The sequence below is a fragment of the Apostichopus japonicus genome, chromosome 9, assembly GCF_037975245.1.
Source record: "Apostichopus japonicus isolate 1M-3 chromosome 9, ASM3797524v1, whole genome shotgun sequence".
Classification (NCBI taxonomy): Eukaryota; Metazoa; Echinodermata; class Holothuroidea; order Aspidochirotida; family Stichopodidae; genus Apostichopus; species Apostichopus japonicus.
In genome coordinates this window covers 7,192,575-7,217,614 of record NC_092569.1, presented here as the reverse complement: position 1 = coordinate 7,217,614, position 25,040 = coordinate 7,192,575, and the positions used below count along the sequence as shown (strand labels likewise).

Sequence of the window (25,040 nt, the reverse complement as noted above, 5' to 3'; positions counted from 1 at the left end):
ATCGATACCCAAAACATAAACACACAATCAATATTTCATTACCAAATAGAAAAATGTATTGAAGTATGCCATAGAATATTAAACACAAGAAACCTTAACACCAATATCAGAATAGCATTGAACCTTATACAGTCAGTCTTTTATTCTTCTACTTGAGATAATGTCTCTAATCAAGAGAGCTGCAAACAAAAGTCAGCAGTTGAAGTATTAACATGGTTCTTTGTTTAATATTAACCAAGCAGGAGACGTTGTGTCATTAAATATCATGTATCATTATAGTGACTGCCACTTCATCAGTTCTGAATGCAACATTTATTCCCCACAAAGAAGATAAGGATGGACAGGAATTAATCAAGGTAGCACAAATCAAGCAGAGGTACCATCCCATACACTCACCACCTCCTTCCCTCCCTCCTCAGAGGTACCATCCCATACACTCACCACCTCCCTCCCTCCTCCTCCCAGGTACTATCCCATACACTCACCACTTACCTCCTCCTCCGAGGTACCATCCCATACACTCACCACCTCCATCCCTTCTCCTCAGAGGTACCATCCCATACACTCACCACCTCCCTCCCTCCTCCTCAGAGGTACCATCCCATACACTCACCACCTCCCTCCCTCCTCCTCAGAGGTACCATCCCATACACTCACCACCTCCCTCCTCCTCAGAGGTATTACCCCATACACTCACCACCTCCCTCCTCCAAGGTACCATCCCATACACTCACCATCTCCCTCCCTCATCCTCAGAGGTACAATCTCATACACTCACCACCTCCCTCCCTCCTCCTCTGTGGTACCATCCCAAACACTCACCACCTCCCTCCCTCCTCCTCCGTGGTACCATCCCAAACACTCACTACCTCCCTCCTCCTTTGAGGTACAATCTCATACACTCACCACTTCCCTCCCTCCTCCTCTATGGTACCATCCCATAAACTCACTACCTCCCTCCTAATTTGAGGTACCATCCCAAACACTCACCACCTCCCTCCTTATTAACTTTACATTTGATCATGCCATTCACTTTAATAATGTTTCTATTGGTTAAAAGCTACACCCAGGGATGTACTAATACTATAAGGATATTTCTTGTCTGTCAACTACAATTTCTGGTGTTGTTTGGACAAGGTTTACAAAATGCCTTTCCTTCACCATTCTGCAGACATTTGCCTAGAAATATTCTCAATCACACAGACTTAGGTGGCTCAAGTGATGGTAAATGGTGGCTCAAGTGATGGTGGCTCAAGTGATGGTAAATGGTGGCTCAAGTGATGGTGGCTCAAGTTAAGGTAAATGTTACCACTTACTTGATTGTGCATGCAAATTCAAACTGCGGTTGGTATTGTGCTATGGCTTGAAGAATTATTTGGGTCATGATGAAGGCAATACCCCTTGGAAGGGATAATGTAATGATAGAAGAAAGGGACTTACGCTATACAAACATAAAGAACATTGTAAAAGATCAAGAAACAGTGGGAAGGGGGACACATATTTTACCTTACTAGGTCAATGATACAAATAGTCCATCATAATGACATTTTCAGTTTACACTAAAAGTTCATTCATTTCAGTTGTATGGAAAAATGCTATACAGTTCATATAATCAGAATTTTCAAGATTCAGTTGACATAAATGAGACATATTCACATTCCATCATCCCAACCTGAACATAGACATCAAAGCTTAAGTGGTTCCCTAATTAATGCATTAACATGTATAACACAGAGACTGGATGGTGCCTACATAAGAGTTTATAATGATCTTTAACATTTTACTTGTACCTACTATCAACACCATTCATAGTGTTTTATGTGACCACAAATTCTTGATTATGAACCACTTACCATAATAAATTTTACAATAAATCATTTATTACAAGAGCCATTTTAAAACTTTTAGTGGTTGTTTGGTAATGATTGATGTAAAGAGTAACAGCAAATCCACGTGTCTCTTCTGCTCAATGATGTCAAATGAGGCCAGGCAGAACTACAAGCCTGTTTTATGTATATGACAGCCATGTCCATTAGAGGCATCCTTATAGCTGGTAACCATACACAACACTGTCATGGGAGGAGAACAAGTAATATATACACTGTGCTCTTGCTGGCTTTCACTTGTTCTGATATAGACAAACTGTCTACAGTGGCTCTGGCACAGAGACTACCTAGTCTACTACTCAGGTGTGCTGTAGTTATATACATGTAACCCTACAAATCAAACAGCCTTCTGATCTGATGTCATGGACTGTGCTGGCATCACAGGTCCTTCCTCTGTAGTTGTAGCAGGGGCTTGTGCAGAGGGGGGTACCACAGAGTCTGCTGGTTTAGGAGAAGCACCTGCACCTGCAGCAGCAAAGAGAAAGGACACATAAAATACTGTAACTATCTGTGCTTCCTTTAAAACAATTCACATTCTGGTTTGGAAAGTTGTTTGTCAGCACACTGGTTGCTTACTTTACATTACTCAGTATTGTGATGTATTACATAAACACACACATATCTTACATCATCCAATATGGTTACATGAAAACAATTTACTTGACAAGTGATTGTTTATTTCAAATGAAGAAGGAAACAACTAAATTTTAATGCAAACTTTTGATTTACTTGTTGCTTGCAACTAACATGGCTGGGATATATTGTTCTTGGATAGTTAAATGTAAAGTATTCTACAAGAAGGATGTGGCTTTGGCCATAGGTTACAATAACAACTGAATTGGGAGGGTAGGAATAAGATGTTAATTGTAATCATAATGTAAGTTGCCTCTCACCTGCTTCTTTTGGTTCTTCCTCTGTTGCTTTGACAACTTCTGCAGGTTTCTCAGAGCTGACAAAGACAAATATAAACTCACCTTAATAGCAAAATAACAAACAAATAAAACTATGCAAATTAGTACATTATAGTAATAATAATAAATTACATTGAACAATGTTACAACACTTTAAGACACTTACTTTATAAAACAACAACTCTGAAATGTTGATACACTATTGAATATGTAGCACTATACCAATCAGGATGAAAGCCTTTCAGGTATAAGAGATACTGTAGGACTTAATTAAGTCTATTCAATTATAGATGTTCACCTTAAATAAGAGGTTATTACATTACTTGTGAGCCTCACTACAATCCTACACTTATACTTACTTAAACATGCAAATATTTTTAGTAGACCAGGGTCCACCTAGACCTTTACATTGGCTTTACTTCGGCTTTACTTCAGACTTGAGAGCTAACTTAACGGGAGCAAAATTCTCACCATCTGCAAATTACTAACTTTACTGCTACTGTACTAAAGTTATATTATTAAATTTTTAAGGAATTTTTGTTAAGAATTAACAGAATGCAAAAGATGTAGCATAAGTAACCCACATGTTGTAACACAAATATATCACTTTTCTATTAAATTAAAATGACATTATGTTTAATGTAACAATGTTCTGTTGATTTCCAATCACTTGTAGCATGTCTTGTAGCTCAGCTCTATCTCGAACAATCAGACTTCTTGACTTGAGGGACATTACAAATTTGAATAGTTCAGGTGACATCCATTCACTGCACACATTATTAGTGATCACCTCAACCACTATCAATATCCTGCTTGGACTGTGTTGTAGTATAGCATAGTGCAGATCACTATCAATATCTGATGTGAACTGTAGTATAGCAAAGTGCAGACCACTATCAATATCCTGCTTGTACTGTAGTGTAGTATAGTGCAGACCACTATCAAAATCCTGCTTGGACTGGTGTATTAGAGCATAGTGCAGACCACTATCAATATCCTATTTGGACTGTGGTGTAGTATAGCATAGTGCAGACCACTATCAATATCCTGCTTGTACTGAAGTGTAGTATAGTGCAGACCACTATCAATATCCTGCTTGGACTGTGGTATATTAGAGCATAGTGCAGACCACTATCAATATCCTATTTGGACTGTGGTGTAGTATAGCATAGTGCAGACCACTATCAATATCCTGCTTGGACTGTGGTGTACTATAGCATAGTGCAGACCACTATCAATATCCTACTTGGACTGTGGTGTAGTATAGCATAGTGCAGACCACTATCAATATCCTGCTTGGACTGTGGTGTAGTATAGCATAGTGCAGACCACTATCAATATCCTGCTTGGACTGTGGTGTAGTATAGCATAGTGCAGACCACTATCAATATCCTGCTTGGACTGTGGTGTATTATAGCATAGTGCAGACCACTATCAATATCCTATTTGGACTGTGGTGTAGTATAGCATAGTGCAGACCACTATCAATATCCTATGTGGACTGTGGTGTAGTATAGCATAGTGCAGACCACTATCAATATCCTGCTTGGACTGTGGTGTAGTATAGCATAGTGCAGACCACTATCAATATCCTGCTTGGACTGTGGTGTATTATAGCAGAGTGCAGACCACTATCAATATCCTGCTTGGACTGTGGTGTAGTATAGCATAGTGCAGACCACTATCAATATCCTGCTTGGACTGTGGTGTAGTATAGCATAGTGCAGACCACTATCAATATCCTGCTTGGACTGTGGTGTACTATAGCATAGTGCAGACCACTATCAATATCCTACTTGGACTGTGGTGTAGTATAGCATAGTGCAGACCACTATCAATATCCTGCTTGGACTGTGGTGTAGTATAGCATAGTGCAGACCACTATCAATATCCTGCTTGGACTGTGGTGTAGTATAGCATAGTGCAGACCACTATCAATATCCTGCTTGGACTGTGGTGTATTATAGCATAGTGCAGACCACTATCAATATCCTATTTGGACTGTGGTGTAGTATAGCATAGTGCAGACCACTATCAATATCCTATGTGGACTGTGGTGTAGTATAGCATAGTGCAGACCACTATCAATATCCTGCTTGGACTGTGGTGTAGTATAGCATAGTGCAGACCACTATCAATATCCTGCTTGGACTGTGGTGTAGTATAGCATAGTGCAGACCACTATCAATATCCTATTTGGACTGTGGTGTAGTATAGCATAGTGCAGAATATAATCTGAACCATTCCACATAAGATTTTTTTAACCCCCCCCCCCAAAAAAAAAAAACAATAAAATAAGAAGGAAAAAAATGGGCATACTGTTACCTCTTTGTTTGTTCCGTTAATGATGCATCCATAGCAACCACCTCTTCTTTTTTGCTCTCTTTTTTAATTTCCTCTGTTTTGCCTGCAAATAGAAAATTGCATATTAACTATTTTGATTATTACTAACCTTCCTAATGAAATAGCAACAGCTCCATATTGAGTCATACGGTATAAAAAGGCATTTTTAAGTTGCCCCCATTACAGTTCTAAATTTTTGCCTTTTGTTACTTGATCTAAATGTGTCTTGTCTCTTTTCCACTCTCCCTACACAAGAAATAAAAAGATTTATGAAAAATTATGAAATGAGAGACAAGCAAAACATTGTATGGGTCCTTGTATATCCCCTAACCCCCCCCCCCCCATCCAGACCATCCTTTTGCAACTGATGTAATTGAGTCTATGTGACCCAACCCCAACATCTTGTTTCTCTCAGAGAAAAAGCAAACCTTTTGTTGTATGCGAATGAGTCATTACAACTGTTGCACAGTAAAAGAACTGTGTTTATCAGTTTTGTTCACAATAGGGCAGTGTTCAATAGACTAACTACCAAAGTGTAAACCTATATGTGAACCCTCCAGCTCTGGAGGAAGACATAGTAACACTTACAGCACCAATAGGTGCAGTAGCTCACATCAGATTATCATTTGATAAATGAATGAAACTATTTGGCACCGAAAAGTAGGCGCCTGCGGTTTTTATAACCTGCCCGCCTCCAGACAATACCTGAAACAACTGAGTGTTCGGCTGGACGATGCATTCAGAGTACTATTACTGTGTTCACCTATTTTCATGCCACCCGTTTTTCGTGTAGTAGCCTATGCACATACAGTGTTTAGCCTACATCTAATTTAGGCTAGTCCCTAGCCTAACTTCACGATATAGGTCTCCATCCTACCTCCATACTAAGTTACAACATAGACTTGAGTAACCCACAATTCTTGGGGAGTATGGGAAGATTTTGTTTGATTCGTCATGCGTGATCGGTTTGCTTAATTCGGCGATCTTTCACTTTCTCTGAGTTTCAGCAAACATGTGTACATATTAACATAGTATCTACCACCTAACCAGGAACGTAAATCTTTTTGAGATCATTCTTGATTCCTCCTTCGCATGACCATTGATTCGACCATCGTTTTACTTTTACACAGTAAGTCAATGGGCCTTAACCATTGAGTTTACTGTATGCGACGGAAATCACACCCTAACAGCCCATTGACTTGGTCGTGTGATATCAGACTTGCTTTATTGGATTTAAGTTTAATTACCAAATAACATAAAGTTTAATCACTTCATGATCTCTCATGAACAAAAAGAAAAAGTTTAATCCAAAAGAAGAACACACAATTTTAAGTGGCAAGAGTAAGGAAACAAAGTCACTGAAAAATATTGAAAAGTTTGACAACATCTGGAACTCCATAACCTCACACCAGTTATGTGTGTGAGCTAAAACTTACAGAAACATACAACAGATATTAGTTATCAATATAAGTTGTAAAAACCAGGTTCCATTAAAACTAATAATTTAATAGGTATTGCAATTGTAAAGATTTTATCATAGAGTGAAACAACATTGAACTGGAACAAAGACATGACTGTGGATGTTGAGTAACGACACTGTTACCTTTGTAAACTGTACAAAGAGTTTTACAAAGGTCCTTGAAAGCATTAGACTATAAGCAAATAGATGTAGCACCCTTGTATTCTGTTGTTTGTTAACGTGGTGCCATGTTATTTCTGTTGTTACTTGCAAAAAATGTCTGTGATGTAATATGTTTGTTAGGGTTCATGCAGGGACGTTCTGGGATTGGGAGTAGGTTCTCTGTTGAGTTATGTGCACTAACTTTTTCTTGATATATATTTTTTGTGTTTTCGTTTGGTCGACCGGTTGACTTTGAAGGTTACATTTTATATTAGTCTATTGTACAGTGATTTGTATTAGTTCAAGCAAGCCTGACAGCAGCCCTTCAAGGCTCTGAACACGGTGGGAGATTCGACGGGGTTTTCTTTACTAAGATAAAAGTTATTACAGGGGTTCTGGGCCATGTCTGTACCAGTGGTATAGTTGAGGTATACTGGCCAGTTGTGTCCTAGTTGCTTCTGTTGGTTGGGTAGAGGGCTATAGATTTGGGGATTTCAGGGAGGGATTTAGGCAAGTTTTCCAGGGTTTTGGAAGCCTTCTGTTGTACAGTTTGTTTTGTTACAAGTTAAAATGCATCTTTTGTTCCCTTTAATACAAACATTCAATCTGAGGTTGTAAGTGCTGCCTCCAAAACACACATTGTCTCTTATCATTTGTGTGTATGCTTCAGTAAGTCGTTAAGGTTGTCCTGATCGGAGTTCACCTTCAGCTATTCTCCATGTACCCACGAGCCCCCCCCCCTAATACCCCTCCTAGTTTGGGCCTGGGTACTACAATATACTATGAAGAATACCAAATCATTTAAATCTTAGAATAAGACAGGCCTGTCTTTACCTGTTTCTGAGGTTTCCTTTGAGGTTTCATCTGACTTCTGTCGTTTACTTTTATGACTGTGTGCATCACGTCTGCCACCCTCTCCTTCATCTTCACTATCAGAGAGTTCTTCATCACATGCAATACGTTTGTCTCTTGAGAAGATAGATATCCTTTTGTTTGGATTTTCTTCCTCTTCTTTGGCCTCAGGAATTGCATCTTCTGGAATTGGTTGCATTTGAACTCCCGGTGCGTGGGGTATCATCCGAAGATTCTCATACAGCCGTGTCCTTGAAACAAGTGAATAAAGATTCACAATCTTATTTCAAACATGTTGTTTTCATGCTGTTTGTGGCACTGAATTGCTTTGATGAGACACAATCTTCCAGGTGGTATTCAACCTGGTGCATTCAACCTAAAACCCAATGCTGCCTATAGTCTAGGGGCATACATAAGACAGAAGTTACTACGTATAAGTAATTTATACTCAGAATGAAATTAAATTCTTAAGTCTGTTTATCTTTCACGTACTTGAATGTATTGGGCAATGTTTGAATCTTGAAACACCTGTTTTTATAGTCATTGTCCGTCAGGGTACACTACACAACCTTAAAGATTAGGCCCACCATCATGGAATCTAATTAAAATCACATCTTTCTTGGGTCAAAATACTCTTGTTTAGTTCCAAATTTTCATTGCTGGATTTCTAACATTACCCTTCATGTGTCTGCACTGACATAAAAGAAAACTCTAAATATATTCCTTACTTAAAATGACTCTGCCAGTTTTGCCACAAGTGGTAAGGAACAATGAAAATGTACTTAAAAGATATGTAAGCTGGAATAGAAAATACTTACTTGATTTTATCCATATACTCCGATGTATTCTGATTTGTCATGTTAGACGGGCTTATATGCAGCTTAAAATCTGGTCCAAAATACTCAAAGTAGTCATTGTAAGGTAGCTCTGTGGAAGAAAGCATGAACAAACTTGAAATGAAGGTAAGCATTTCATGCAGCAGTGAGCTACAGCCATTGGCAGGTGACTGAAGGAGCTTATCACTCAATGCTTGGTAATCATGGTTTATCAACAGAACCAAATACAACAAGAGGGCAATCCATGGAGATGCAGATCTACTCCATGACGGATCTGATTGTTGGGTTACTTCTGAATGCATCTGATTGCCATCATTGTTAATTAGGCTGCAATCCAGGTATTTAATGTACAGTTCAGTTATAAAGTTTAGATGAAAACAATATGACCTATAAACCATCACTGTTGTTTCATGCAAGGCATCAAATTTGGGTCAATTTGACCTAAACATCCAACCAGAATTCAAAATGCATTGTGGTTCGATGATGTAACATGAGCAGTTTTCTTCACTGACTTAATGTATAGTGAGGGTGTACAACATACTTGATAGAAGTAATACAATGAAAAGCAGTGTGATGTGACAAACAGTATATTCAAACTGACACATGCTGTCCTGAAATGACCAAGGACCTCTACACTTCTTGTACTAAATATGATAGATACAGCAACATACTAAATATGACATCTGTCCTTATTAAAATATTGTGTATACATGCTATTCACAATTTGACCCCTGGTGACCCCAAATGACGTCCACCAAAAATCTTAGGCTTCTTGTACTCAATGTGGTACTTCTACACACCAATTAGACAATTGGTCCGACCTTCCCTTCTTGAGAGATAGTGTTCACAAGCTGGGCGTCACAAACGCACACACACACAAGAATGCCAGGGTTACAATTATCATCGAAACCAAAAAGGAATATTCTAGTATTTGTCTTGACATTCTCTACACATCGGTGGTTTAATGCCTGTTTCCTACATGTTGCCAAGTAGATAATGGCTAAAACCACTTTTTGGGTGTTTTGACCTCTGACCTTTGACGTCATCAATCACGCAGGCACAAGTTTACAATATCAGGCACCAACCTACCAAGTTTGAAATTGATCAGAGTTACGGTCCAACGGTTAACAACCACATAAGTACTATTTTAAAATTTGTCCCATTATTCTCCTCATATCTTGTGGTTTATTTAAGAACTTATTCCAACATACGGACAAGCAGGTAACATTGGCTAAAAACAAAGCTCTGGGGGTATTTGACCTTTGATGTCATCAATCATGCAGGCATGAGTTTACATGGTCAGGCATCTACCCACCAAGTTTGAACTTGATCAGACTTACCATCAATAAGGAGTTTGCGACACACTTTTTTACACAATTTAGGCCAATTTGACTTTTGACCTCAGTTGACCTTTGACTTGACCCTTAATCTGTCCTATTTTAAAATTTGTCTCATCATTCTCTACATATCGTGTGGTTCAATGACTTTTTAGTCCTTCAATCACCCTTTTGTCAACAAAAAGTATTTGTAATCACAAGTTGATTTAATGGCCATCAATAATCTTTGATACAACATAATTCATGAGACATTACGCTATGATTAAGATATCTTACTAGCTCACACAGAAATAAAAACTTATATTACTTCTCCTTTCAACCAAGTCTTTGAAATAGTTGCTGTACTTACCATTGGCAATGTCAACTCCAAGTGCTACGGCGGTCTCAAACGTCCAACACCTGGCGACATTGCGGATAGTGTAACCACCTCCTCCCAGTAGCAGTAGTGGTAGGTTGTACTGTTTCATGAATTCAACAGACTTGGCATGTCCTGTAAGTTCAAACCAATGCATTATGATTTAGATTCAAGTAAACAAGGAATGTACAATGATTTCTGGTCATTTAGAGCTCCCTCCACCTTGTTGTTGTATAAAATACTGTAAATGCATAAATTCACATGACCAACAAATTCTGATGGAATACAAGCTCCTTCAAGCAACTTTCCAAGATGAATTATCAAGTACTTTAAGATTACCCATACTAAAATGGATAACAGGTGAATTGTTTCAAATGTGATGTATCTTTAAAACAAAATCAAGTGGGGTACATAAAACTAAACAATGTAGGACTGTTGAAAAGAAAGAAATATGTTAATTCAAAATTGTGTTTGGTTAACAAGGCTGCAATGACTGTAATCCACTCATATCAGCTGTCACGCAATAAAAAGCCCTAACTGGGCACACAAGCGCTAGCATAATTAACATTTACTGTTGTGAATGTGTGATCGGAAAATAATCATGCACTCTTTTGTAAAGCGGTAACTGTCTTAATATCAGAAAGTTATATAGTAAGCAGGTGATAGTCAATTCAAAAAGCAATGGAAGAATGAATGAAAATAGACATACTTTGTCAAAAGAATTCAAAAGCTGATCGTTATGTTAGTTATCAAATTTACGTTGTACATAATATGAGTAGTTAATGAATGGATGACTGGTTCCGAAAATCGGAGGTTTGGATAATCCAAGTTTTACTGTAATCTGACTCAAGGTTGTGGAGTTATTGGAAGTTTAAAAGTTTGGTCCCTCCCAAAGAAATATGGCCAGATCAAATTTTGTGCCTAAATGGTCCCAACAATATTTGGCCAAAACAAAGTTGCTCAAAATATATTTGCCCTCAAAAACTGAACTACAAAAAATGTTGGCCCAAATGGTCCCAAACATATTGGGCCCCACAAATTTGGGCCCAAAAATGTGTCCCAAAATGCATTTGAGGTGGAAGTAAAATATGGGCCAACATGGCACAAAAATGGGCCCACCCGTTACAAAAATGGGCTCTATTTTTTGGGGGGCCCAGTTGATCCCAAAATATTTAGGCCTACGTGTACCATCTATTAACCAACAACTGTATACAAAGTTTGGCTACAATCTGGCTTACAGTTGTGGAGTTACTTCCATGTAAAGAAACTGTGGGCAGAGTAAATGATACTAGCTAGATATGTAATTGTGAATTCTGATGCAGACTTGGAAGAGTGGTGTAGCCTGTGTGCTGTTTCTATTGTGATTATGTTCTTGACCGTACATACCTTTGAGAGTGAGGTTAAAGCAACCCAGCCTGTCACCAGAGAGGGAGTCTGCACCACACTGAAGAACAATGGCACTAGGTTGATACATCTCCATGACCTTGGACATTATCTGGGAAATCAAAGCATATTATCATCACTGTTAATATTACCTACAACTCTCAACAATCATGACCGCACCTCCCCCCCCCCCCCCTGCCTTCACTTTTTTTCACACCTAAATGAATGCCTGATTACAAACAAAAGAACATATGATATGGAGCAAATGTGCCACATTGTGTTACATCTTTGTCACCATGGACAATTAAAGCTGTACATTTATATGCCTGCAGTTTGTTAGACCCCTTAGTTCATCTGTCACTTGCCAACCTGTTTATAAAACACATAATTAGTATTCAACATCAAAGTTTACTTCACAGCTAATTGCTCTATGAATATTTTTTTGCATAAATACCAAAGGTAGGCATTCCAGTTAGCACTCTATTGGCTTTATTGGTCAGTGGCTGGCTAGCTGTTAAGAAGGCCTCTGGTCTAAACAAATAGGCACGGTATATATTGTTTTGCATTTATGCTTTAAGCTTTGTCTTCTGACCTGCCTGTCAAAGCACTTGTTGTGGACATTCTATATGGATAAGAACATTAATGCCTAAATGTTGTGATATTATAAAGCTCAATGTCCATCAGTATGAAGCAGAGAAGAATAGTAGAAACTGTCACTCAACAAGGATTTACCAGACTGAACGATATTCTACAGTAGTTTTTAATTTCTCTGTAAAACACAAATCAATTAATACAAATTGTACCAACTACTACCTATGATGACAACTTCTTGATGATGGACATCACTGTTTATTTTAACAAGAGCAGCAATGACGCAGTATCTCAATACTGGAAGTTCTAATTTCGATTCCTAGTTTCTTATCTTTGCTCTGTCTCTACAATTATCAATATCAATATATATAATATTTTTGGTCATATAGTTTGATGTCAATGACAACAGTCAAATAAGAAGAGGCGAACAACTCGACCATATTCTTGATGCCCGCCTTGAGAAAGCTAGGCCTATCGACCTACTGTAGGTTACTGTAGACTGTAGTGGTGACTACCATCAAAACTGTGTACACTTCCAATTATCAAAACAACCCATGTTTTTCCATCTCAATAATTTTGACATGAAGATTTCATGGATTTATGACTTGGAAAAAATAATGTACATATGTAGAATATAAGTTTTAAATTGAAAGTGATGGGTGGCCTCCTCCTCCCCTAATAGCCACCCCAGTTCCTCTCCATTTTAGTATTTTCTTTTAATTCTTTGTATATTTGATGTCAAACATCACAGGTTCAAAAGAAAGCTAAACATACTTCTTATAACCTTATTATATCCTTATAAATAAGACATAACCTTATCCAATTTTTATAATCTTATAAAAGTTGTAATGCTATGGCCGGTTCCTCTTTTATACATACTCCAGTGAAAATAAAATGTGATAGATTATAATTTTTGTTTTTAATTCTTTTTTTTTTGGGGGGGGGGGGTTAAAGAGATATACCAAACAAGCTATTAATTCATAATGATGCTTCATTCTAGAAATGCACAATATACACTCTATTCCAAATGAATAGTTGTTGTGTTATCCCATTAACATTATGTTAAATTTATGGAGTCACAGTTAATATATAAGTTGGAAACTTAACTTAAAAATTAAAACACAGTGTAAGGCAATCAAACAAACTTACTGTACCATGGCCCAAAACTGCCTGAACACCACCAGTAAATGCTAATGTGGCTATTACTAAATGAAGGCCTAATATAGAATGCATTAGGCCTAGCCTAAACTTGTAGCCTTCAGCAGCACAACAAAGTGTACACGTAATTATACAAAATACCTGATGGGCAATCAAACAAACTTATCATGACTCTTGCTCTGAAAAACTACCTGAACAAAAGAACAATCCTTAAATTGATATTACTACAACCATGGAGCTATAAACAGACGAAGTCCTAATATAAATTAAATGCACAACAATGTGTATATGGAATTAGTGTGCATTGGTCGTGAGGGTTTACCATTTTCGTATATCTAACATGTAGCTGCCATGAGGCATAGCCAATCTGCTACAAACCAGACTTGGAGGCAGGGCTTGAGTCATAGCCAATCTGATACACAAGACTTGGAGGCGGGGCTTAATCATCAAAAACAATGAAACAAACAAGTTTTGGAGCGTGTGCAAAAAGGCCTCATTTCAACTGTTTTTCAGAGGGATTTGGACATAAATCGGTGAAAAAGTCATAGAAATGAGATACAATTCTGGAATAAAAAATAGTAACTTTTGTTGGCCTATATGATATATGCTTGCTCTGGAAATTCCAGAGAAAAAGAACTTTGTATGAAGACGCTGAAAAAGTTTTAAGAGAAGAGAGAGTCCCACTTACTGTTACAATATCTCTATACATGTAATGTATTGAGATAATAACCACGTTATAACAACATCTGTCAATGTCCATGTCAAGTCATAACTATAATTACATAGGGTATAGCTAAATGTTCACTTCTAGCCCATGACCCCCCCCCCCCCCCATTACTTTTGGACAGACTTACCGGTTTAAATATCTTCTCATAAGACTCATCATCGATACCATCTCTGAGAGGGAAGTTGACAGCGTAGTACTTGCCTTTACCTGCTCCAATATCCTGTAAAATAGGTAAATAGAAATAATGAGAGGACAGTCCAAGGAGTTATCAATCTCCAAACAACCTGCATGAACAAGTTGATTATAGGCTACATAAAGCATGTTTAAACTTCACACTTCATATATTTTAGAAGTACTTGACATACCCATCATATGCTGTGAAGGTTGCAAGTCAATTCAGTGTTTCCCCTTGTTATTGTGGTATTATGGGGAGTGGGGTAGGCAAAGGAAGGGAAAAAGTTATAACAATTTGATCTCTGACCTCTGATCTTTCACTATGAATCTTGGAAACACAAGTTCTTATCATGGGACACCTTCCTACCAAGTTACAAGAAATTGGACCAGCCGTTTAAGACATGCTTTAAAATGATTACAGATCTAGCCGACACAAATGGACAGCTTTTCACTCCCACCCCTGATATACTCTTGCAATGGTCAACAATTTTAATATCTCCTCCTAACTTTGATACAAAATCAAATTTCCAGAATATCTTGGCATGTCACCTATTGGCTCATTTTCTTATCTTTGTACATATTGGTGAGTTAGGAATGTCTGCCCCCTGCACCACGGGGAACAGGCCGAGTGCTCCTTGCGGATATACCAGACACCCCTCCAGGACCAGGGGGCTTACCCCCCCTGTTTTGAGCCTCATCTACCTTTTACATTCTGAGTTACAGTTACTCAAAGTTGAGGTGCCACGCCCACTTTTGGCCCACCTTGCATGACCCTATGACAAAGTAGTAACTTTTTGAGTCCTCATAAATTCTCGATCAAACATGCTACAGTCTTGCTACAGGATGTCTTGGCCTTGTTTTGGCCATAGATTTTGAGAATGAAATCTACAAGATGATTTGAGGTACTGTTCTGGAGATATATTTTAGCCACATCTCACCAGGAAATGAAGAAAATTATAAGGACCAAACTCTCAATGTTACTACCAGACTATAGGGATTAACAGTGATGCTAGTATAAGAGCTAAATGCCACTCACGATAAGAGATAATTTGTAATGAAAGTGGCATTTTGTCTGATTTTGACAAAATATGGTATATAGGCCAAACTTAATTTTATACTTTCTGCCATGCTGTTTGTTGAATGATCGATAGAGAAACAATTTGATTGTACACAAAATCCAAAAATCCAAAATTTCATATCAATAGGTCAGCATATTAAAATATTAAAATATAAAAATGGCAATGGTTGTAACTATAATTTATCCACTCACTAATCAGTTCAATATGGTAAACCGTGATCTGTGTCTACAGTCAAAGCTTTAATGTTCCTAATCATTGCAAGCACATTACGAGGCTCATTTACAGCATTCTTAACTTAACCAGCCCAGTGGCAGGAGATAGACAACTGGTTAATGAGCCTAAGAAACAAGCTCCAAGCAAGTTGGATTTAATTCCAAATGCTATCGGTGTACCAGGAGAAGAGGATATAGGAGAGACGGGAGAGAGAGAAGAGGGAGAAGTGGTGAGAGAGGTGGTGGAAAGTGGCCAGGAGAGGGCCGAAGGAGAGGTGGAGAGAGAGTGAGGAGAGAGGGCAAAAGAGTATCCCTCACGGTCCTGGCGACGTCCGGTATGATTATGGCCAAAGAGAAGGGCAGGAGCAAGGCTCCTGCCAAGAAGAGACCTCGTAAGTAGAGGCTCGGCTTGACCGGACTGGAGAAAGGGTCTCAGTCCGGTTCGCAGCAAGAGAGATCCACGGCCGAAGGCTCGCTAAGATGGAGCCGGTCCCATAGCGGGCAGCCAGAGAGGGGGTCCCTACCGAAATCCCGACCCGGGAAAGCAGAGGGAGAGAAACCTCCCGCAGATCTAGACGGGATAGATCGAGGTCTCGCTCAAGATACCTGATACGGCGGGAAAGGAGATGGTACTCCCCGGCCTCCGACGAATCCTCGGAGTTGTCTGACGACGGCTATAGAAGAGCGAAAAGAAGGCTTCGGTCCCTGAGACGACAACAGGAGGAGGAACCAGCATGGCTGGCTAAACTTACTAGCCTGCTACGCCCCTGTTGGACCAGCAGAGAGCAACCACGGTGGCAGACACGAACCTACCAGGCTCCATTACCTCCTGTCCTACCGCGGCTCCACAACCGGACTCGGAACCAGGGGAGGACGTCCTGGACTGCAGAGCGTCTGTGAACTTATCCGGTTTGGAGGATGGGGATCCTAGGGATCCCATGGACCCTCTAGATTACGATCCGATGGAGGAGAGCTTCGGTCGTAGCTACGAACGAGAGGAGGCTCCCATGACGGGAGGAGCCCTGCCTCAGGAATTAACGATATGGGCTGCTGAAATTTTCAGAAGACACCTGGGGTTGAGGAACCGGACACTCAACCACAGAAGGCAACCGGGGTTTCCAAGCTAACGGCAACCGGCGAAGCCTCAACCAAGCCAAAGACCACCATGCCTGTACATGCGACCTGCTATGACAGGTTCGAGGTTGTTAGGCTGTTAACTAACTGCATAAAATGCACCTATAACAACAGCAGTTGCCTTAGTGCACTCTCTTCAACCCCCAAAAGACAATCTACTATCTGATTAACTTACCCGCAAGTCACCTGTTCCTGGAAAATATTCCCCATACTTATGGAATGATACGGTCATGACACGATCAGTTGTATAGAAAGCTTCCTCAACACCATCACCATGGTGAATGTCTATGTCAATATACAATACTCGTTGGTGATACCTGTAGATGAAAATAACCAAAATGCAATTAGCTAATCAGTGCAGTATTGCATAGAGAAGTAATAACAATTGTTACATGTACAATATGGCAATAAATCTCATATACTGTTTCATTAATCCAAATTTTTACCTTTATGTAGTAGGCTATATATAAGTGATTGATTTGCACTTCTGGACAACATTTCTTTTTGCTAAAGCACTGAAACCATAAATACCCAACACATGTTGTAGGATTTGTAACATTTATAGTTTGAAGTAAAGTGAAAATTGCTGCCACTAGATGCTCAGTCTCACTAAAGGGCTGCACTATTATCTATAAAACTTACTATTAGCATATTAATTATTTTATAATATTTCCACTGCTCTTACATTTAACAGCTCTTCCAAATTTAACTGGACATAAAAATAATACATTTATTAACAAAAAAACTTGTATACAGCCAGAACTTCATATTTATTATTACCTTATGAACAGTTATTACTTTACATTTAAGATTAATGTTCGATACATGCTTCTGTGGTCAAATAACTTTTTCACAAGCTATGAATAAGAACAACATTTGAAAGAATACTTACTTCAAAAGTTCTAGTATAGCCAGCACAATATCATTAACATAGCAAAACCCAGAGGCTTCTGACTTCTTGGCATGATGGAGACCACCAGCCCAGTTTACAGCTATGTCTGTCTGTTGCTTGTTAAGCTTGACAGCTCCTGCAACTGAACCACCGCCAGATAACTGACAGAATTCATAGAGACCATCAAACACAGGACAATCTTCACCAACATTGACTGCAATAGATAGACAAAAGGTATGTGGTAGTAATGGTAAGTCTGAGTGTAAAGGTGCCTCCATGCCCTTGCCTTGACAATGTCTTTCTTGAATTTCCTGTTTGTTAGTATGTTATTTATTCATGACACTGGATATAAGTGTTCTACAAACCTGATCGTAGAGCAGTCAGCCTTCAGACCAGAGAAGATTAATGAAGACAATACAGTATGTATGGCATTTGATAACAATGATAAGTACATGCACTTTGTCATGAAGGAGTATAAAGTGTACTTAAGTACACATGTTGAGGATTTATGAATTCAATATTGAAAATTACTTAACAGTATTTAGAATGATTGCATTTTCATAACAATGGTGACTGTGAATATTATCCATCAAAAACACATGAACATGTCTAGTCAGTAGTCATCCAATGTTCAGTGAACTACCTACTTAAAGTCAGCATATCAATTTTATCCAAAATTCTTATGTTAACACTGCATTAGGAAATCATGACATGACTTATATTAAGACAATAAGAAAGCGGCAACAAGATAACAACATAAAGTATTACCATGTAATCACAAAGGAAAGTGCAACAACTCTTATTAACTTGTGATTTGGCTTTGATAATGAAATACTGTAAACATACTAAAAACATCATGCAATTAGCATGATCATGTTTGGATGTTCAGTGTTAGACACTGTAAGGTGAGTCAATATTTGTGATCAGAAGTAATGTTCTTGCACTAATGATGAATCCCAAATATATGAAGTATGATACCTGTTTTTCTCTTTGATTAAACATTTTCACAATTTGACAAAACTTGACCACAAACTGCCCCCAAAATATGAGTGATTATTGTACAGTGCTGCCACACTGAAGTTGAGACAAATGTAGGGTTTCAAAACATATTGCCAAGTGTTGCAAGGTGCTAGGTAGTATCATAATTTAACAGTATAAATTGAACAAATGGTTTTGCATTGCCTAACAAGTATGTTAGGCTGAAAGGTTCTGTACTATTGGGATTATTCATGTTGTTTTTGGAAAGACAAGTGTCAAAACATTGAAGTGTAAATCTGCATTAATTAGGAACTGACAGGTAACATGGATCAACTAAGTAAAACGTTGCAAAAACCTTTCGGGCACTTCATCCACAATTGGTCAACATGATAGGTTTGGCAATGTCAAAGTACAATCAAAATAATGTCCAATGGCTTATCTTAAAGTTTCTCTGTGTTGGTTTGTTAACTTGCAAAACCAACCCTTTTCTAATAATTGCACACACTATTTATCCAAAATGGGACCGACAAAATTCTTTTAGATATGGATCACTGGCTTCTGGTAAACTGCAGTAACACTATCATTCTCAACTATTATCCATAACATCTGTGTGGAAGGCAGTAGTTGAAATATTAGTCTGCTGTGATTTCTTCTTTTCTGAACTGGGGGAATAGGTTGTATGGATACTTACATCTTTGCATCTGTTTAGTATACTCTGGCATATTGTCTGGCCTGATTGTTCGTAAAAACTTGATGTAGTCATCACTGTGGTACTTTGTCATTTCCTCCATGACAGCTTTGTGTGGTCTCTTCATGAAAAAAGAACAAAATTAGCATGTCAAGTAATGATGGCTGTCACCATTATTACTCAAACAATATGTAGCTTCTAGCTAAGGTTGCAAATTTTCCCGAGAAATACTACTTATTATGTGATGATATTACAGTTTTCCGTCATTCTAACTGCTCAGGTCTCTGGTATTTTCATCTAGTTCGGTGACAATCACATATTTAATATTTCTTAAACTAAGATTAAATTTAACTGTCATTATATGATACTGATATATGATCAGAATTCAACAAAATTTTTGATATATTCACCACGTGATAAATCACATGATACCATTTAGTTTCATCAATGTATTTCTTTACAGTTTCCTTCAAATTATTTTGATACTGTACTTTAAAGCAATATAATGATTAACGTGTTTGTGATTTTTTTTTAGATTAATGGCACCTTTAAGATGTTCGAGAATTTTGTTAAAGAATTTGGCATTTGCAATTTTCCTTTTACATATTTCTATGGAATACTTTTAGCAATTCCTCAAATTTGGAAAACTAACTTCGATCATAACCACTCCATTAATATTCAGCGTTTTTTTAAATTTGCTTCTGTTCCAAGGACGACCAATTACATGTACAAGACCATTTGTACAAAACAAAGTTTCCATGCCTACTGCCATTGCTAAATGGCAAAGTTGTAATGCTAACATTACTTTCAATTGGAAAACTGTTTTTTTACTTCCATTTTTAGCAGTGAGAGATACCCAGATTCAATACTTTCAATTTCCATGTTTACATAGAATTCTAGGGGTCAATGATTTTTTTTACAAAATGAAGATGAAAGATTCTCCTCTTTGTTCAATTTGTAATAGAGAAAATGAAATGTTGATCACCTTTTTTGGTTTTGTACATATGTAAACAAGTTTTGGCATGAAGCCTGTAATTGTTGTTTAAAGGACAAGCTTAGATATAAATATATGTCAACTATGCATTTTGGATTTACAGATGACAATAAACACCCTATCAATTGTTTTATTCTGCATGCGAAAATTATATTTTCTTCTGTAAAGTAAACAACTTGGTACCAGATTTGATTTCTTTTTATAACAAGTTAAAGTTTCATTTAGATGTTATGTTTATATTAAACAAGAATGGAAACAATTATGGCATTTTAAGATTCCAAGAGACCTTCAAACAACAGTGATACTTTTTGTGAAACCTTATTCATTAGGAATTTAAGACATAACTTACTTTTAATGGTACCGTACCATCATATTGTTTATTACTATTTTTAAGATTTGTAACACCAAAATCTTCTTATAAGCTTTGTTATTTTATAAATTTCCACTTATATGCAGTACTCGAATAAACGAGATGGAAAAAAAAAAGGAATAGTAATTCTTCACAATTAGAAATATCTTCAAAGCATAACTCTAACTTGAAACTAAATTACAAATTCTAATTTACTGGTTTGCCTACAAATTGCATGACAGTTTGATCACAACTTACATATATTTCCATCTTTCTATAAAGGCCATAGTTCAGGATAAGATTGTGAGTCATTCGTATACGGTGAGGTTTCATGGGATGGCCTTGTCCATAGTAATAGTTCCCAATATCACCTGTGAAAAGGGAAAAAGAAAGGAGAACTGTCAAATTATTATATGTACAGTATTATGCAATCAGAAATCAGCTGAGAAGATAATTCATCATATGTTAAAGCACAGGTGAGGGGGGATTACCCCACACCTTTGAGCATCAGCCGGGTAAAATGGCTCAGTCAGGGGCTTTTTGCATTCAGCCAATGAAGCACTGGACCATTGCCCTGCAAACCACCCAAACCCACACAAAGTATTTATTAGAAAAACATTGCATTTACAGTACTTAGGGCTACTTATATAGCCCATACTTATAGTCTAATTATGCACAATGACTTTTTATTGTCCCAGACCTGCCCATAAATGGGAGTTGGCTTCAAAAACCCCAGAGCAGTCTTCTTGTTTATTAAATCCTTCATTTGCATCTGGCCCTTCCACAACAGTTAAGCCCTGTACCTTAATTAGTCGCGAGAACTTGCCTATACATGAAACTATATAGACCTAGATTTAAATATGCCTCAGAATGTACCATTTGACTTACAAGTTTAATTATCTATATGTATATATATAAGGGTGAGTTGGTTTACTGATATACCAGGTATACTGTACCCGGTATTTCATTCATACTCATACAGACAGTTTCGAAATCTGTCATTTAAAAGTACCGAAAATACCAGGTATATCCGAAACAAACCTTGAATACACGATAAAAATAATACCCAATAAAAATACCGATCCAGATAATACACACAAACTCTGGAAAACTCCAGCTGCAAATGTTTATCCTGTATAACTTACCACCCCAAGTTAACTATAAACATTCTTGCTGCACAATCTTAGCCCTTGCACCTGCTGCTTGTACTGTACCAGACAAAAGGTCAACGAAGGGACACACTGATATGTTTCTTGCGTTTTCACCTTCAAAAATGGTTTAAGTCTATTCGGCCAATCACAAGCACAGATGGGTTGCATTTACACATGATAATATGGAACAGTCTACATACGGATGGACGCGGGGGGGGGGGGGGGAAGAGGACAGAATACAGCACATCACCTGTTGTCGGTTTCGAAACATGTGGCATGTGTGTTATGGCTGTGCATTTACGTTTACTGTGTGTGTATACAGTGTAGCTGGGTGAAAAAGATTACAGATTCACAGGTGTGCGAAACCAGTTGCGCGATGAACCAAGTTTTATTTTCCTGACTAGGGAATTCAGGTAGATTAATAACAATACATGTATGCAGTTTTTGTCTAACAGGAATCTGCAGTTTCTGTTTGCGATGCAATGCGAAGAGAAACCCGAGCTGGTTAAATGTGCTTGGAGCAGGTCTTAGACAGTGGAGTAAAATACTAGTGTTTACACAGGTCCAAAAATCGGGAACCGGGTACTCGAGAGCCGTCGGGTATCCGGGTACCCGGAAAAACTGTTTACCCTCTTGTATTGCGAATTTCAAGAAATTACATATTGGATGCTATTATCAAAATAAAAATGAATTATATTCTCCACTGACAATATTTTCATGTTCAAATACGTAGGTGTAAGATAAGGTATAAAACCTTCCTCAATAATTTCTATTAGTTTCATTCACTAACTTGTTAATAACTTCATATAATTAATATCACTACTAACATCGCACTGCCGCCGCTGCTTATGTTTGCTCTCCACCTCTATTGGATCAGACCATATAAATATCCAATTTAGCTCTTAAACAGCCTTTACTACTATCTATTATGCAGGCCAAGGGTTCGTATTAGCTGCGAGATTGCGGGATTCCCGCAATTTAATCGCATTTGGAATAAACATTTAGTAAAAAGCCACTTTCGATTATATTTTTGTTATCCCATCTATAATCCATAAGTAACATCTCGTAAAATTCCTTGTCAGTCTTTCCTTTTATGAAAATAAATGAATGAATAAATAATAATTGAAAGAGTTCTTTAAACATTGTTTTTTTCTTTCTCACATGGTAGCCTAACACCCTACTGTAAGTCAATTGGGAAATCTAGCCTAACCATCTGTTTATTCGCTGAAATTGTAACGCAGTTATAAGATATCCATGGAATACTTTCATTATTGCTGATATCTTTGACCACATGGTAGCCTAACACCACACTAAGTCAATAGAAAAATCTTGCCTAACCATCGATTTGCATAAAAAATAAATACATCACACTTTGCGTAGGATAATAATTTAGGATACCCAGATACCCCGTGCAAACACTATAAAATACAGACATTTTTGCATGCCCATCTTTCTGTACCTACTGTCAGAGAGATCGGCAAAGTTTTAAAACAATCCATACTAAACTAATTGATGGGATAATCTGGTCTCTATCTCACTACTTCACAATGCCACAGAGCTTTTGCAGTTCTAAGATAACACTCTCTCTACATTTGAGAATACCCTTTCAAAGAAAGGAATCCCCCAAAGTTCTTTTTTACTTGACAAATTAAATTCGTTCCCCAGTCCTAATAATTATACCCACACTTTGCTACGGCAAATTGCATTAAAACTTAAGCATAGTTCTACCGTACTCCCAAGTACAGTTTCCCACCAGATGGTTCTCAAGAGTTCCATTTCATGCACGTAGTTTGTTGAATGCTCTAACAAGCTCTGGGGAGAAACCGATTCTGCGCGTATCTTCATACCTGTTCTGATACCGATTGTATGCATTACTATCCAAATACTCAATTACCTGGTAATTCCCATACCGATTATATGCTACTCTACTGTTTGTTGTTGTACTGAGCCTCGTAGTGGAGTGTACTGAACTGTACTTTCGCGTTGAAATGACAGACATGTAAACCACACTGATCTTTCATACTTTATTTTCTTTTTAATCAAATGTTAAAATAAGTTGCTGCAAAAGAAAAATCATAGATGGGAAAGTCGTCATAAAACCGCAAATACATTTGTAGGCAAGGCTAGTGTTCATAGGTTCAAGGTAGTGTTTGATAGTTCAGATCACGCTGGAAATAGCGGTTTGGCGAAAAGGATCGAAAGGATTGAAAGGATCGAAACCTATGGCGGAATGGCACTCGAACCGCCTTAAGTTATAGGCCCAGGCCTATTTGCCTTTACAATTACCACATCGCCAATTTGAGGAGTTCACATTTAACTTTTGCAAGAGAACAGCTTGGTGTTATTTCTGAGAAGTAAGAACCCAAATTACGTGGTTACCATAATTAGTGCCTGAGTTTTTTTTATGCATGTGCTTTGTTAATGGTTGATCGTCGTGAAATAGGTACCCATGAAACAATTGCAAACTGTGTCCTATATTGGATTGGCCTAGGTATTAGTAACATAAATTTATTAAAACTGAGACGACGTTGGATGTTTCGTGTTTCAAAATATTCTTAATACATCCGCAACTGTATAAGTAAATACTGACCATCATAGTAGTAACAAACTCGTTTCTTTAATGGTGTAGCAGTCATTCTCAAGGGAACGCTCTCAAGCCGGAATACACAAAGCGCGTGAAAGCTGCGACTGAAGCCTTGGGTATGCAAATAAGGGTCATAGTTCAGTAGCGACACGGTATGCACACTGACGGTATGCACACTGATCTGTTAGTGTACAGATGATCAGTGGGTATGCAGGAAATGAAAATGAGACAACGGCAACAATAGTATGGAACGCCAAAATGAATATGCGGATGACTCGTTGAAATTTATACCATTGAAATATATACGCCCGTAAAATACAGTTTTATACGTCGGGACGTATATGTTGATTATTACTATATGATATTTACTCAATGACGTGATCGCATTAAACATATGAGTGTACAACATTTGCCATGAGAAAATAGAAATATTTATCTAAATTCTTGTTCCGTTGTTAACATATAAAATATTTATTCAATTTATTTGCATTGAGCAATAATATGTAAATAACACGGACTACATTATGACCAGCAACTGGCCGTATGTGTTTCTTCTGGAAGCAGGTCACTTCGCCCAACAACCATTTCACCCAACTGCCATTTCGCCCGACCTTACCATTTCGCCCAACCAGCCTGGTCATTTCGCCCAGCCAGCCTGGTCATTTCGCCCAACCAGCATGGTCATTTCGTCCAACCTTGTTGGTCATTTTGCCCAACTTTTTTTTACTAATATTCAGTCAGAATAATATTATTTTTTCTATTTCACTAGTGGCAAATTTATCCTGGTGGACCTTTTAGCGAACTG

At 37.9% G+C, this 25,040-nt stretch overlaps 1 protein-coding gene across 4 annotated transcripts; it reads right to left on the bottom strand.

The window, feature by feature from the left end:
• Nucleotides 1-33: 33 nt before the first annotated feature.
• LOC139973204 (histone deacetylase 1-like) lies at nucleotides 34-24,399 on the bottom strand. Of its 4 annotated transcripts, none has more exons than XM_071979716.1 (14): nucleotides 24,242-24,399; nucleotides 20,759-20,871; nucleotides 19,161-19,278; nucleotides 17,492-17,705; nucleotides 16,775-16,916; nucleotides 14,128-14,220; nucleotides 11,528-11,636; nucleotides 10,136-10,276; nucleotides 8,432-8,540; nucleotides 7,596-7,864; nucleotides 5,123-5,204; nucleotides 2,780-2,835; nucleotides 661-2,351; nucleotides 34-444 (listed from the first exon to the last, which is right to left on the bottom strand). In XM_071979716.1, the coding sequence occupies exons 1-13, from the start codon at nucleotides 24,285-24,287 to the stop codon at nucleotides 2,224-2,226; spliced, it is 1,620 nt and encodes a 539-aa protein (XP_071835817.1). In that variant the 5' UTR covers nucleotides 24,288-24,399; the 3' UTR covers nucleotides 34-444; nucleotides 661-2,223. The 4 variants fall into 4 exon arrangements, with proteins under 4 accessions (XP_071835817.1, XP_071835819.1, XP_071835818.1 ...); XM_071979718.1 differs by having other exon boundaries at nucleotides 34-399; XM_071979717.1 differs by having other exon boundaries at nucleotides 34-399; nucleotides 701-2,351.
• Nucleotides 24,400-25,040: the final 641 nt, after the last annotated feature.

Coding starts and splice junctions, on each gene's coding strand:
- LOC139973204 (XM_071979716.1), bottom strand. CDS start 24,287: ATGACTGCTACACCATTAAAGAAACGAGTTTGTTACTACTATGATG. Junction 14,221..16,774: donor CAGGAACAGGTGACTTGCGG/GTAAGTTAATCA, acceptor CCTATTTTACAG/GATATTGGAGCAGGTAAAGG. Junction 10,277..11,527: donor CTTTAACCTCACTCTCAAAG/GTATGTACGGTC, acceptor TTGAACTTACAG/GACATGCCAAGTCTGTTGAA.